The 16,647-nt window shown below is 40.5% G+C and overlaps 1 protein-coding gene and 1 long non-coding RNA gene across 3 annotated transcripts in view; both read left to right on the forward strand.

Annotated features, from left to right (window-relative positions):
• The window catches only part of LOC134284084 (uncharacterized), an 816,516-nt gene that overhangs the window by 226,575 nt on the left and 573,294 nt on the right, over positions 1 to 16,647 (forward strand). The window lies entirely within an intron of this gene.
• Positions 811 to 16,618, forward strand: LOC109418541 (anillin). Of its 2 annotated transcripts, XM_029856919.2 has the most exons (9): positions 811 to 1,126; positions 1,193 to 1,522; positions 11,830 to 13,580; positions 13,665 to 13,806; positions 13,972 to 14,115; positions 14,333 to 14,876; positions 14,940 to 15,238; positions 15,454 to 16,079; positions 16,141 to 16,618. In XM_029856919.2, exons 1-9 carry the CDS (start codon positions 1,109 to 1,111, stop codon positions 16,256 to 16,258), a joined length of 3,972 nt encoding a protein of 1,323 aa, XP_029712779.2. In that variant the 5' UTR covers positions 811 to 1,108; the 3' UTR covers positions 16,259 to 16,618. The 2 variants fall into 2 exon arrangements, with proteins under 2 accessions (XP_029712779.2, XP_029712780.2); XM_029856920.2 differs by lacking the exon at positions 13,972 to 14,115.

Below are 16,647 nucleotides of genomic sequence, written 5' to 3' on the forward strand. Positions count from 1 at the left end.
ATATGTTAACATACAATTTGTCGAGATTTGTTTTATTATTTATTATTCCAACCACAGCGAACAGACGTCTATCTTCGCTTTCTGCCTTGTGTAAAACTTTGTAACGGCCATTTCAAAGTATGTGGTTATGCTCCCGTTGAGCGGCGCTAGCGTCCCATCACTTACATTGTTGTGTTGTCATATTTGTTTCCAGTGCTCGCCGTTTTTGGTCGTTTGGCGCTTGTGTCGCTTTGTGGGCTAGTGTATTTTAACGACGAACACTGCCATCGTGGGGTCAAATCGACTTTATATGTGGGGCAGTTTTCGTTGGTGGCGCTAGGGTACACTTAAATCCTTTACACACGATTTCGGCGTATTTTTGCTCGAGCTTAAATGTCTGTTCTCTGTGTTCCAACCGAGACGAGATCGAGGACGAGATTTCCTTTCAACAGTTGATAACACAAAATCAAGCACAAAATGCATGTTGTTTAATTTTATACTCTCTAATTAAAGTTTAGTAGAAAAAATTTGCTTACAAAAAAATCCTAAAATTTGTGAGAAATAACAAAAATAATGAATTCAACTTAATCGCGGATTTTCGCGAGAAAACCTAAAATGCATTATAGCGTTTATTTTTATTGTGCATTGCTGTTAAACAATTATCGACCTTCCGCTGTTCGACCTTTGGGCGACAATTTGTCAGTATGACACCAACACCAACAAACGCACAAAAAACCATCGTCTTTTACAAAGTCTCTCTCTTTCTGTCGCTCGCCGTTCGGTATCTTCTGTTTCATCAAAACGGGGTTTTCAAATTTTGCTACAAACATCCCGTCTAGCGCAGGCAGCAGCCGCAGAGTCCGTTGAAAGTTTATGACGATTGTCGTAATTCGTGTGCAAGCGCTGTTTATTTTGCGATTTTTGTTTTAATTTACGGATTTTCGGACTAAATAAAACGTTTATCGCCTGGGTTGAAGTGTACTGGTTGTGGAATAAGTGGAAATAACACAATTGAAGTGCAAGTGCAGCGGAAAATTCGTATTTTATTAAAGGTGGTGAAGCACTAACCGTCGACGGCCAACTCCCTGCTTGGATTTGTGGTGAAAGCAGCGGAGACATTCAAGGCAAGATGGATCCTTTTACGCAGGTAAATATCAGCTTGTTTTGCGTTGTCCGTCTATTCCTATATGAAAAATTCGTTCCGATTCCGTAGAATATATTGGATCGAGCGGAGAAACGTGCCGCGGCGCTGGGAATCACCAACACGTCGAAGTTCCCGTTGTCGGAGTTCAACTACGACATTCCGGGTACATCGTCCTCCGCTCAAGCTGCTCCCAAGTCACCGGGTAGAAAGACCGCTGCCACCGGTGGAGGAACGTACACGAAAACACCGAAAAAGCATTATTCGCCGTCGACAGCGGAGAAAAGTCCGGGGCGTCCGCCGAAGGAAACCGTCAACATTACGAGGAAGCCAAGTGCCGGAACTGGCAAGGACGTTGACGTTGCGGTGGAAATCAATATTACAACGGGCTCCAACGTTCAGGTGAGTGAATGCATTTTTTATTTTTACCTATGTGTATTTTAACTTAAGCTACAGTGACCCCACACCGATGAATCACCTTAATTTTTGTACACTATTTATGAATCACCATGTTGATCAAATGGAGTGATCCATAAACTGTGGTCATTTTTTCCGATTCATAAATTGTGGGGTCACCAGGGATGGCATTCACCATTTGCAAAGAGTTACATTCACTTACTACTATCTCAGTTCAGAAGCATGCTATCGAAAAACAATGTATGGATGAATTTAACCTTGTAATTTTATCTGAAAGTTTGCCAAATAACATTGGGGTCGCAAACGTATACAAAAGTCGTGAGCGCTCTGTGAAAGCAACTCTCCACGCCGTGAATGTAAATTACATTCACGGCGTGGAGAGTTGCTTTCACAGCTCGCTCACGAGTTAAGCATGCGTGTGCGACCCTTATGATATTCGGCAAACTTTCAGATAAAACTACAAGGTAAAAGTCATCCATACATTATTTTTTGATAGCATGCTTATGAACTGAGATAGTAGCAAGTGAATGTAACTCTTTGCAAATGGTGAATGCCATCCCTGGGGGTCACTGTAATTCTACACTGAAATGAGTGCAGTTGCAGTTCACTCCCTTCGAGAATTTGGGAGGTTTCTTTGTGGTTGTGGGCAGAGAATTAAAGGGATTTAATGTGAGTATTCAGTGCTATAAGAAATGACGTTCTAAGCAGTTTACAGTACAGCTAAAACCATTTACTTCTTCTTATCATGACATTCCTACTGGAACACAGCCTTCTCGCAGTTTGTAGTAATTCTGATCTACAGAAAACAGTAGACGGCAGCAGAAGCGGAAAGGTTTAGTGCAGTTAGCTCTGTTTTCGCTGCCTTTATGCTTTAATTTCACAAGTGTTTTAAACTGATACTGGGAGCAGTTATGCCAGTAACAGGAAAGCACGCTTATCAGTGAGCACAATTTCTGAAGGAATCCCTGGAAAATCTTTGATGGTATCTATGTGGAATAGTTCCTCGAGAAACCTAAAAGATCTAGTTTAAATTCCTGGAGGTATCCCTTGATAAATTTGTGGAGAAGTTAGCCGAGAAATACAGGACAAATCTTTACAAGAATTCCTTTAAAAAAATCCCGTTAGTAATTTCTGTAGAAACTTCTAGAGAAGTTCCCGGATAAATTGTTTGAGTAATTTCAGAAGGAACTCAATTTGCAATCTCCGAATAGATCAATAAAGGCATCTATAGAGGAATTCCCTGGAATGATTCCTCGAAAAATCATTGGAGGAAATCCTGTTGCTATCTCTGAAAAAAGCCTGATAGGATTCCAGATGAAATTCCTTTAGAAATGTTGCTTAGGAATTCCAGGAAAAAAAAACCTGCGGGAATATTATCCCAGAGGAATTCCAATAGAAATGACTTTACAAATTCTAGCATTGTACATGAGAATTCCCAGCAAGAAATTCTATTAGAATTTTTGCAGGAATACCAAAAGAAATCAAAAGAGAAATTCCTTTAGGCAATAGCAAGAGAAATCCTCTGAGATAAATTGTTTGATCAAGTTCTGAAAAAAAAATACTAAAAACATAAAAGTTTTGCTCAAGAAATCCCTTGAGGTATCTGCATGAGAAATCTCTGATAATATCTCCGGTAGAATTTATGAAGGAATCCTTAGTGGAAAATTTCTGGATAAATTCCTGGGTGAATCAACTAGTGCAGGATACATCCCTAGTGCAGTTCCTGTAGAAATTCCTGGGGAAAGTCCTCGACGAATATCAGCTAAAACACTTTGAAAGGAATCCCAGCAAATGTTTCTAAGGGAAGAAAAACTTGTGGAGGTACCACTTTAGGAATGTCTGTAAAAAATCTTAACGATTCTTATTAAAATGCATGGAAGAATTCCCCCATAAATTTCTGGATGAATTGCAGCAAAAATTCCTGGAGATATCCTACCGGAAATTCCAAAGTGTTTCCGATAGGAATTTTGGTAAAGGCTAAGCTTAAGGAAGCTAAATGAACTGGTTTCCGGGCCAGGTTTGTGGGGTGGCCAGACTTTGTCCCGAGAAAACAACCATCATGTTGTATTCCGGCAGCCATAGGTAATCCTTGCGCTAGTGGTGGGTACACAATCATCATTATGCGGTTTTATGTGTATTTTAAAGGGTGAGTCGATAATTATTGTGTCATTTTCAAACTTACGTAAATTTTTTCCTACTTCACCAAAATCAACCAAATTTTGTAAAGTTTCTCCGTATAGTCTATAGTTTACATATAATGAATTGAGAAGTTATCAGTGAGATTCCGGTCGATATAGAATAAATTTAGTTAACAGTTCCAAAAATGATGTTGTACAATCACATGCTAAAATAAAAAAAACATGGTATCGCGCCTTGGAACAATTACTGATTATACATTATCGGATCATCTTAATGTTCGTCAGTAGGTTTCAGGAACGGTTGTCAGTGAAACATAAGCTTGGAGCTGGGTGGAAACGCGCATAAACAAACCAGAGAGCTTTAATTATTTGTTTCAAGTGGAGCCTGAACATGTCCACATGGAGGGCGTTAATTGAAAATGTCGTAAATTTCACTAAAACGCATCCTAAATTTGAACCGATACCAAAAAGTTGAAATAGGGTATCGGGATGCTTCGTTGGCATAGTCCCCTCGTTCGGCTTATCTCAACGTAAACCAAAAACTCAAACAAACATGCATAACAGGATATCGGAAAAGCTATGCGCTATACAACTGTAACATTTCGTTTCAATTTTAGCACTTTGGCACATTTAAATTGAATGAAAATGACACTTTGTTTAGCTTTTGTGAACGCCATGTTTCTTCGTCTTAGTGGGTAGTCTATACACATGATCATAAATGGCATGATTCTGGAACATTTTGAATTAACTTTTCAATAACTGAACATTTGAGGCGACGGTCAAAGACGCTATTTTGAACTTGTATATTTGTTTTCAACGAATAATAACTATTTTACAAATTGAATGTGGGCCGTATATTGAGGACATTTTTTTCACTGTGTACCCAAATCTTGGCCCATCAGTAAAATTACGTCAACAACACCAATAAAGTGACGTTAACAACACTGCTTGCGTAAGAACCAGAAAGAACGAACAGGAAGAGAGATTTGGTGTGCGGTGACTGTAAAAATATAACACAATAATGGGGTTGCGTTGTTTTCGTTACTTAATTCAGGGTGGCCATCCAGTCGGGAATTTCGGGAAAACCGGGAAAAGCTCGGGAATTTGAAAGCATCGGGAAAAAGTCGGGAAAACCTCGGGAATTGTTGTTAGCCACCGGGAATTTCTAACATGGACACTCGGGCGACTTCTAAAATGTATACTGTCTCCAAAAGCATAAGAAGAATTGGTGAGATATGCAGTCAAAAACTGTTGAGTGAACTGGCTTTTTTCTTGGAATTTAATCACAAACTCATTTAAATAAGTTTGTGATTTAATATCTTGTCCTCGAGTAATGACAATTGAATCATAGTGATGTTACCTAACATCACAATTTGAATTATTTAAAAAATATTCTAGAGAACATTCTGGTGGAAAGACTTGTTGAGACCAATAAAAATATTTATAGATTCATATGACCTTTCTGAATTTCATGAATTTCATGAAAACAAAAAATATAACTTCTATCTGAAAAAATAAGTCCTGGTACAATCTCTAGGAGAATACATGTTATAGCCTTTGAGCGAAAAGTCTTCGAGAGATTCGGATAGAATGCTGATAAAAATTTTGATTGATTTCTTGAATGCATTGCTCCAAGAAATTTTTGATGTAATGCCAGAAAAAATTAAAATTAAAAATTTTAAAAATCTAGACGATTAATTCAGGTGAAAACATTCTTATAATTTAAAAATAATTAGTGAAAACATTTGGAAGAATATAAGAATCAAAGCACGCCACGCCTAGTGTAGTTCATAAAAGTATTTCTAATATTTTGTTTGAACAAATTCTGTCATTTTTCATGAAGTTCTTTGATGTATTCTTTTATTTAACTGGTGAAAAAAGTGTTCGGAGAAAACTGGAGTGAGTTGTTGGAAAAATCCCTTTCTGTGTAGCCTAAGTAACTTACCTAACTTTCTGCAGAAGCCATTTACGCTACCATACATAAATTCGTCATTGGTTTTCTATTGAAATATCTTAAGAACGATCATCAAAAATACTTCACGGATTTCGCCAGAAGTTTAGAAGTTTAGAATTGGCTCCCTGCTAACCCTTTTAGAATAATACTAAGATATCTACCAATTATTAAATTCGTACAACAAATCCTTTATTCATAGTATTTTCTCTAGGAATTTGGACCCCCCAGGATTATCCACTTTATTTTTGTTTTCTTTAAACAACTGCATAATGTGTACTAGCTGGTCATCTACGAATTTAACGAATCTTTAATGAAGTTGTTGTAACTGCAGTTCCTATCATTTTATACGAGACATACAGATCAAACAACACATGACTTAGCTAAATATTTAGTAAATTAGTTATAAACTTATTTTAAGGGTCATATGAATACCATGTTAAATCCAAGGATTTGAAAATATTCAATATTAAATCTCTTAACCCTTTCCTTCCCACGACTTTGATCGACTATATCTATGTCTTTAAAGCGTTTCCGAAAAAACTGCTTGAACAAAAGTTATTGCAAATTGGCTAAATTTTTCGAAATCAATGAAAAAAATTTTGGTTGTAAATCAATAGGTTTTTGATTGTTTTTCAATAGTTCCACTATTGAAACAAGTAGTTAGTAGTTGGGTTAACTTTATGAGATTACAACCATATTCTAAAAAATATTGCATCATATTCATCTAATTCCGTTTGTCCCGAGTTCGTCGAAAATCGATGGTGCTCTAGAGCAACCATGGGAAGTAGAGGGTTAAATTTTTCTTAGTATGTACTGCCCCCACTCGCATAACAGTCCCATTTGCAAAAAGGAGGAATTGAGAAAACGGCATTTGAAGTTTAAAAACTTGTTTCCATATAAAACTTTGAAAAATCGCCAAAATTTGAAAAATATTTCGATTATCTCGAAACTTTCACAAATTGCTTTGCACATGAATATATAGCTGTAAAAAATATTATAATTGCCACAAAGTTGTTCAGTTTTGTGTTTCGTGACACAAAAATCCATGATGGGACTGTGAATCGTATGTCGTGTTTTTCTCGTGTCTGCGTTATTTGGATTTTCCCTTCCGAATCGTGAAACGGCTGGTGGTGCTACGCCATCCGGCGAGGTTTACACGTAGTGCTTGCGTAGATACTGTGATTGCAGTTCCGGTGCTACAAGTGAAAGGTTCACGTTTTTCCGAGGGGGGTAAGCTACGCCATCCGGAAGTGTTTCGTTTGGAAAGTGTGCGTGACATTTGCCTGGACTGTCGACTTGGGCATCGTTTTGAAACGAATAATTCGTTATTGTATTAAGTTTTTTCGTGCCGAAATCCTGCAAATCTTTCATTTTCCGTATTTGTCGTGAGTGTTTGGGCGGTGCCGAATTTAGTTGTGTGGGAGAGTTGTGAAACTACTTCAAAAATGGGATGTTTATCATCGTGTGAGAATTTGTGTTGACTGCGTGCGCGACGGTGGTGAGACGAAGAGCAAGCCTTACTGCGCTGTAATGACGTCCCCCTTAACACCGAGAAACAGCAATTTCCAGATAAATCGGTGAGACCGTTTCAAACTACATTTTCATTTTTTCCTTAAGTGGGCATTTATAAAACTTCGAAAACTAATTTTTAGTTACGCATCGTTTCCCTCGCACCCAGTTTGTTTCATTTCAGAGAGCGAGTAAAGGCGCTTAAGCCTAGGCATTAGGGCCAGGACACGGACCAAATACCTGTGTTCCATCCCAGGAAGCGAAGGACCAAGGGGTGACATTAACCTTCTTAGCATCGTCACCCCCATCGATTTTCACTTATTTTGCTTTCTCAAAAGCTGAGTGGTTGGTACGAGATGTCCCCACTTAATGGCTTTATTGTAAAAAAATAACGCTGCACAGTAGGCCTGGCCGCTTTAATGCTTGTAATGCATTTCCAATGTACTGCAAACATTAACCCTCTACTTCCCATGGTTGCTCTAGAGCACCATCGATTTTCGACGAACTCGGGACAAACGGAATTAGATGAATATGATGCAATATTTTTTAGAATATGGTTGTAATCTCATAAAGTTAACCCAACTACTAACTACTTGTTTCAATAGTGGAACTATTGAAAAACAATCAAAAACCTATTGATTTACAACCAAAATTTTTTTCATTGATTTCGAAAAATTTAGCCAATTTGCAATAACTTTTGTTCAAGCAGTTTTTTCGGAAACGCTTTAAAGACATAGATATAGTCGATCAAAGTCGTGGGAAGGAAAGGGTTAATAATGACAAGAAAAATGGTAGAATTAGTCGATTCTATCATTTTCCAGGATTCTTTCAATGAATGGCTGTGTATGTGTAGACTAGACTAGACTAGACTAGACAAAAATCCATGATGGGACGGTTATGCGGGTACTTTTGATATGGGACGCTCATGACTTGGTATTTTTTTCACACATTGTCATAAAAATTCGTAATTTGTATTATTGTATTTGGAAGTACATCGAAAATGATTACTATTCATAACATTAACTCAAAATTGATGAAAAGTCAAATGGGACTGTTATGCGAGTGGGGGCAGTGTAGGTAATGTTCAATTTTCACTGTGTATCTTATGTCAGAATCGGGAAAATTTTCAAAAAGCTACCGGGAAAACCGGGAAAAACTCGGGAATTTTATTTGCCGCTCTGAGTGGCCACCCTGTTAATTAAGAAAGAACTTTAGTTTAAGTGATGTATTTAAAGTTTTTTGAAAATTTGGCTCCGAAATATTGAAAAAAAATGAGATAATAAGTGGTTCTAGTGCATGGAAAGTAATAGGCCAACGTTGTATCCACTCCTCTCCTCTTCTTGGCGTAACGTCCTCACTGGGACAAAGCCTGCTTCTCAGCTTAGTGTTCTATGAGCACTTCCACAGTTATTAACTGAGAGCTTCCTCTGCCAATGACCATTTTGCATGTGTATATCGTGTGGCAGGCACGAAGATACTCTATGCCCAAGGAAGTCAAGGAAATTTCCTTTACGAAAAGATCCTGGACCGACCGGGAATCGAACCCGTCACCCTCAGCATGGTCATGCTGAATACCCGTGCATTTACCGCCTCGGCTATATGGGCCCTGTTGTATCCACTAATAGGCCAATTTTTGTACCATAGACCAACGTTGCATACCATCACATCGAATCTTTTCAACTTAATTAAGTAAATTCTTGAATATTTACATTAGTTTACTTCCAATTGGTGAAACATGCATTGCCTAGAGTGTGTAATAGGGTCAACATATTATTTCTAGTGCTTTTAATTCATGAGTTATGGTCAGAATTGCCAAGGCGGCTTGCAAATTAGGCCAAGGAATGGTACATATACCCTACATACATACATATACTAAACTACTGTAAAATTTGGTTTCATTTCGTTAACTGTAGACAATTTGCGAATCAGTTGAAGGTAGGGTGGCACAATAATTAACGACTCACCCTTTAATGGCATGATAAGAAAAGTTCCAAGAGAATTTGTATAATCATCGCAGTACGTAATTACATATGCGAATTCATTAGACTCTGCGGAATCGTTACACCCTAAAAAAGTTTCACGTCCGATTTACGTGAAATATCACGTAGCTCATCCTTATTCACAAAATTTCATAAATGTATCAAGGGTTATAAAGTGGCAAGCACAGTCTCTTGATCTTAATCCGATCGAGCATCTCTGGTCAATTTTGAAAATTAAGGTCCAGCAGCAAAAACCAACACGCATCCAGCAATTGCGGCAGGTAATATCAACTGAATGGGACAAAATCACGCCGGAAACTACAGCTTAGCTTGCTAAATTGATGCCCCGACGATGCCGAGCCGTTATTGAAGCCAAAGGTGGTCACACGAAGTATTAATCTATGTGTCCCTGAGAGGTGGATATTAGACTGGGTCAGCAAAGTCGATTTTTCGAAACAAATCTTTTTTGTTTTTTTTTTGCGTCCAAATCAACTGTGTAAAATTTGGGAGCGATTGATTGCTTCCGCATTGCGATTGAAATTAGTATGGGAAAACTTGCTTTTTTCCATTTTTCTCATAAATGGAAATGTTACGTCTAAAACGATCTAACAAATGACGTTAAAGTATAGCTTAGGATATGCTGAAAAACTTTGCCGAAGACCGCAAAGTGATCCGACACTTGTGAAAAAGTTATAACGTGAAGATTGCCCGGTGGTACTTAACATTTAACATGTAAAGGAATAACATCAATAATAAAACCTCAATTTTTGGTCTAAGTTTCCATCCCTGGGCTTGGATTATATCTTCCAGGGAGCTTTGATTTCAGGCAAGTGGCCGATGTGCTTTGCAGTAATGATTGGAATAGCTGAATGTATAATCAATGGCAAACAATTCAAGCATAACTTTTCAATTCGACGTAACTCGAGAATGTAAACAAATCCGGGTTAACTGCTGCATGCATCATTCATAAAGCATATTGAAGAATCCACATCACTGTTTGATGATTTATTGCTTAATTTGTTTAACTAAGCAATTTTTTTGAAACGACGTATCTAACTATTTTGATGTTTACAACTTTACTGATAAATACACCGTTTTGATATATGAGAAAACCAAACGACGTATCTAGCCAAAATCAAAAGTAACAGATACACCAAACTCCCTACTAACAAAAGTAGCTGCATAGAAGCTTATGGAGCAAAAGCTTTTGGGAAAAAGCTTGTTTAAGCTCTTATACAGCAAAAATGTTAGTTGGGCTGGCACCATACAAAAGCGACGTATCTGGCATGACGTATCTCTAACCAACCCGGTGTATGTGTATTTTTGTCAAAATTCATTGTGAAAATGATATAGAATGAGTAGGTTTTGTTTCTTACCTAGTGCGTGCTATATCCCTGGTGATGTTAAGCACGAAAAAACTTATGAAAAGTCTTTTTATAAAAAAAAACTATTTTAGTGAAATGGTCGTCAACATTGACCATGAATTTACTCAGATCAGTGGAAAAGTTAGATACGTCGATTTGAAAAATTATGCTTGAATTCTGTTATAATCAGATCTTCAAGTCATCTGATATAGTTATACTGATCATGATGCTGCATAGTATATCGAACATTTGTCGAAGTCATTTATGTGTCGGGAAAATATAATTCCAAGTTGGTGAGAATATTACAAACTGGGGGAGAGTAATAGGCCCAGTCAGACCCCTGAATGGGCAATGTGGGTTAGTGTGTGGGAATGCCATTGAAGGTTTGTAATATTCTCCGAGGCTTTCGAAATCCAACAGGGCGCGTCCCCGGGTTGCGGATAGGGGAAAAGGGAGAATTTTCGCATTTGTACTGTAATCAGCCAATGTGATATTATCTTCTATGGTGTTGTAGTGCGAATGAATAATCTCATTCTATGGGAATTCGATTCTTGTAATGTATTGTTTATTAACTTCAATTTTCAGCAACGACTATTCAGCCATTACCCCTCCTTATCATCGGCTTTGGACTGACTTGCGCTCTCATTACCCCACCAAATGCTGCAAAATGAAAATGAAATGAAAATGAAATCAGCCTCTAGATAGCTGTGTAGTGTGGGTAGCGGTTGTCTCAATTGGCTAAACATAACACCACCTGTTTCGGAGGTAAAAGTCCACCAAACAGGGAACCTCAAACCTCTAATTTGACATAGGTAATGTTGCAGCTAGCCTAAAGTCCCGTTTTTTTTTTCTTTGTTGTCCTGGGACTAAACTAGAAGCAAGACATGGATGGGGCTAGAGTTCCGATGCATGGATAAATAATATCAGTACCACCGTTTTGTTTTTCTCAGAAATCAAATCGGTTGCGTTTGGTTAGGGGCACACTTTCACTGGGATTTTAATCTCTATAATAACGGGACCTTTTCATCGCAGTCGTTTTCTTGAATCCCTGAGATAACAAATCAAGAACTTTACAGAAATCGATACTTCATTGCCTCTCATTGGCAATAGAGTAGTATGGCATGCACCAAATACTAAGAATTTCAAACAAAGTTCAAGTTGATCAACTCAATCACGCACTTCGAATTAATTACAGTATTTGGTGAAGAAAATCACATAAACTGGTCTGTAAACAATCAAACTACAGTATTACTGTGATAAAATTACAGGCGGAAATCGGTGAAATCTAAGAAATCACCGAAGCACCGAAGCATGCCTTCTAAAATGTTCCAACCTTATCATATTTCAGGTCGAGGTGGAAGTGGCGGAATGTGAAATGGATTCGAATGGCAAAATCACCAGGAAAGCGGATGATAAATCCAGCGAGACGGACGTCAAAAGCTTGATTCGTGATTCATCGCGGAACCAGCTGCAGCGATTGGGAACTCTATATTCGGAATCGCAGGATCTTTCATCTCCGGTACACCGCACCGAAGGAAAGTTCCATGAAGAAAATGCAGCAGGCGGCAAGGAGAATTTGAAACCGAAACAGAAACTCGCCAAACTGGCAATGCTTGCGGATACTATCAACAACTGGGAGGATGACACCTCGCATCCAGACATTCGGCATCACCGAGAAACGCTTGGTGTTACCGCCAAGAAAGATAAGAGTCCGGTCAGGCAAAAGAGCCCAATTAGACAGAAGAGTCCAGTTGGTCAGAGGAGTCCAATTGGCCAAAGGAGTCCAGTTAGACAGAAGAGTCCTATCTATGAAAGGAGTCCGAAACGCAAGGAAGAGAGTCCCAAAAGAGCTACGACTACTCCGAAGAAATACACGGCACCTAATCCGCCGAAATCGATACTCAGCCCAGCAAAGGGATTCAGCGAAATAGACGGCGCGAAAGCTGGAACGAAAACGTTGAAATGGGATCAGAAAGTTATGGACGCCCTGGAGCTACAAGGCTTCCAAAGGCGGGAATCGACCACATCGAAATTGGTGTATGACTACAAGGAGCGTCCTAGGCATGAAAAGCAAGAAACCGAATCAAATGAGAAGGCTTTGGTTCCGGTGACGAAAGCTCGAGCTCCGGAAGTGCCTGGACCCTCAAGAGAACGTCAAATAACCGCTATACAACCGGCTAAACCTGTGCCGAAGAAACCCGAAATAAGCAAAGGACTTGTTTCGGGACGGGCAGCAATGTTTGAAAGTTCAAGGCCCCGTCATTCAATTCTTAAAAACCAGAAAGATCCGGCAGAAATGTCCCTTAAAGAACGGCTGGCTATTTTTGAGAAAAATAAGGGTCAAGCCCTGGTTCCGAAAGCTGCTTTTGGAATTTCTCCTTCGATCCGTCAGATAACTGGGGACAATTCTTACGCTCCGAAACCATCGTCGTCATGTCTGCCGATTCAAGGCGCAGGATTCGGCATTGTCAGCAAGGACGCAGCTATCCAGCAGAAGCAGAGAGTCGACAACTATAACAAGCCCCAGGTTGCAGAATCCAATGCGACCGGTTCCGCTATCAAGAACACCCTCGCGGCGCTTATGTCCAACAACAGCACCATCTCGGAGTCTCAAATTGCGGAGGAAACCCGTCGCCAGCGTCAGCAGGAAATGGAAATGTTGCTGAATCGATTTTCCAAACCAACGGACATGTCATCGGATGCCGCTGAGGAGAAGCCAATCCCGTGTGCACCACCGATGCCCCCGGAAGGTTATCTAACCATGAGCGGCAGGAAGTCCGCATCGAACCGGGATTCGGCCGGTAACAAGCGTCGAAGCGGCGAGGAGCACGTCAGTCCTGAAGTCCGCTCCACATTGGACGACGTTAAACGGATCCGGGTGGTAACACCGAAGGGTGGCCGGCTGTATCCTACTCTGAGTGATTTGGAGAGTGCAACGACGACCGAATCGGAAGATGGCGAGGGCTATGTCACGGCCAGCCTGCTGGGGGAGGACAATGACCGGAGCAATAGCCATTATCAGGATTGCTACGAGGAAACGCAGGAAGAGCAGGAGTACGAGGGCGACGAAGAACATCCGGTCGATGAGGACGATGATAGGTGAGATTGCATTTAGATTCTTGTAACCTAAGGTCATTATTTAGTCAAATTTGTCTCGGAATAATTAAAACTATGTTTTTATAGCTACATGTACTCCGAGGACGACCAATCCGATCCGGACATCAACATGGGCGATGTTAGCCTCGGTCGCGAAATAATGCAAGCCGTCAAATTACAGGACCGTCGCGTCAGTCATGCTGGACGGCGTCAAAGCCAGGATAAGAGGGTAAGTAAGAGGCCATTGATAACATCCCAAGAGTTTCTAGTTTGGTTTTTAAGCATTGTAAATAGTTACCGTTGGATGATAGATTTTGTAGTTTGAAACAATAGTATGAGCACGTAGGAGTGATTTTAATTGCGCACCCGCCCCCAATCGGTCAAAATTTTATAGATTAACTCCGACAACAACGGTAAACGCCAATCCGGATTCAGTCAGAACAGTTCGACGAGCGAAATCTCCGGCATTCTTGACGACATGGACCAATACCTGGAGGAAGCTTTGGACGAAGATGAAGAGGGCGATTTCGACACACCAGTAAGAATCTGTGATGATTGGCATCTTTGTTTGTGCTTTGTGACTGACTGTTTGCACGCTTTCGTCTTGGGATCCTTAACCATTTGGCATGATCATTCGTGGGAAAAGGCCATTGTCTGGAAATTAACTTTATAGCAAAATTACTAACAAACTTTTTGTCAATCAATTTAGGGATTGGATGTATCATAATCATGCTCACTTTCGATATGTCTTTCAGAGGAAATCATCCATGTCTTCGAACAGCTTCTCCTACCAGAAAAACCCACGCCAGAATCAATGCGAAACTATCGATGAGGACGAGATGGAGGAGAAGAAGGATTCTCAGAAGCCCTCTCCACCCAGGAAGCAACAGCAAACAACTGATGGCGAATTTGGAAGCCCCGTCAAATCCGAACTGAAGATCAACCCTTCGGATGACAACAATATGGTCACTCTGGTGCACACAGTTAGCTTCTATCGCCGGCAACAGTGCTCCAACAATCCCACTCCAGTGAAGAAAATTCTACGCACACCGGTCAGAGCACGGCCGAGTTTGGACTCAACCACAGAGGATTCGGAAGATGGCAATACCAGCGCTACTGCAACTGACACCGAGAACGAATACCTGGTACAGGAAAAGGTTAAGAAGCTGCTGGACGAAGTCTGCAAGCAGCAAACGATCATCTCTCAAACGAGTCAAGCGCTAAATCTATGCGCAGCCACGATAGAGTTCTCCGGTTCCACGGAATCCGTCGAAGGCGAGCGCCATCTCTTGGTAGCGAGTGAGTATTGATTTACTGATAACCGTGTTCAAATTCCAAATGACTAAACGTATCCTTCTCCAGCTCATCGTCGGCAAGCACTTCTGGATGAAGTTCAGCGCCTTCGGGTGGAAGGATGCATCAGGCCACCGGGCGCTCCGACGGAAAAGGGACGACTCACAGTAAAGGACATCACTTTGCCACTGAGGCAGGACTACATCAGGAAGCTTGCTTCCGAGGCCATCAGCGGACATCACCTAGTGTGTCTGCTCAAGTACAACGAAACGGTATTGGCCACCCAATCGGTACCGACGTTGCCTGGGTTGTTGTCGGTTCGGTTTCCCGATGTGCTGCAGTTGAACAACGTGTATGCTGACTTCAAGGTAGGTGTCAGTTGACGTAATGCTAGATTTGTTGGTGAGCGTGTTTCGTAGGGTTTTGTATTTTCTTCAAAGAGAGTTAGCTCGTTCTATACTTTAAAAGTTCTCAATTCGGCTGTTTCACTTTCGGTGAAAATGCCATGCTTATGAATCCGCAGAAATTTTCTGCTCATGCCTAACATTGAAAATGAATTAATTTTCCTCCACACTCCCAACAGATAACCATGGAAATATACGGCATGACTGCACAACGAGAAGTGCTCCCGCATGAAATTAAATACCACATTGCAATGAACAAAAAAGGATCCAGCAAACTTCACACACCCAAGGGAGTGAAAAGCAATACACGATTGATAATGCCTCCGGTGCAATCTCCCGCCGGGCCACAGGCGGTTCGTACTCCGGCACTCGTGCAGTACGGTTTCATAATTTTCTCGCTCAGAGAAATCCAACGCACAAACTGGACGCTGAATCCGGTGGCCGGTGTAAGTCCCCTGGAGGGTACCGTCCACATGAAGGTAAACTGTGAACTAACGGTCACCGTTGACTATCGTGGATTCCTGACCATGTTCGAGGATGTGTCCGGATTTGGCGCTTGGCATCGGCGCTGGTGTCGCCTGTACGGCCATGTGCTCAGCTACTGGAAGTACCCGGACGATGAGAAGCGAAAGGCCCCCATTGGAAGTATAGATTTGCAACACTGTTGCACTCAGAAGGTTTCTGTTGCACCGCGAGATGTGTGCGCTCGATTAAACACACTGCTACTGGAGTTCCGAAGACCGGCCCAACCTGATGATGTCGATTCGCTGGTTATGGTCAGACAAGGAAACACCACGATCCATCGGTAAGTATCTTCTTCCATCGTCATACTTTATCAATGTCTGACCAAATTTCCCATCACACAGGCATTTACTGTCAGCCGATTCCAAGGAAGAACGTGAAGAGTGGGCTGCGCATTTGAACAAAACGTTAGCTCTCTTGAAGGCATGGGGGCAGTCTAACAGCAAATCTACGAGTTGTTGATGTCCAGTCGATTGAGGTGAGTTGTGTACAGTCATTGAATAAGTATTAACCTTATTGATCAGATCAGTGTCTAATGACATGCGCTGCCATGTATTCGTTTATATATTTTGAAGCGGTAAAATATTTTATACTATACTTAAATAGTTAGTATTTGTCTGAAAAGAAGGAACAAATTTCGACCGAGTGTGATGTGTGATTGGACCAAAAAACGTTTCGAACTTTTAATTACGTAAACATTCACGAACGTTACTTCGCTTTTAAAACTTTTATGAAAGCATCTTACATTGAAAGTAATTATACAAATTTGTTTACGATTCAACTTGATAATCTGAATATATGTATTTTATATTATACTCTAAATCAAGACAAATCCGTTCATCGAATAGAAC

This window comes from Aedes albopictus, chromosome 3 (genome assembly GCF_035046485.1).
Source record: "Aedes albopictus strain Foshan chromosome 3, AalbF5, whole genome shotgun sequence".
NCBI classification, from domain to species: Eukaryota; Metazoa; Arthropoda; class Insecta; order Diptera; family Culicidae; genus Aedes; species Aedes albopictus.

Excerpts from the sequence above, each read along its gene's own strand:
- LOC109418541 (XM_029856919.2), top strand. Across the intron at positions 1,523-11,829 it reads CAACGGGCTCCAACGTTCAG|GTCGAGGTGGAAGTGGCGGA; the intron begins GTGAGTGAATGC and ends ATCATATTTCAG. Across the intron at positions 13,807-13,971 it reads GTCAAAGCCAGGATAAGAGG|ATTAACTCCGACAACAACGG; the intron begins GTAAGTAAGAGG and ends AAAATTTTATAG.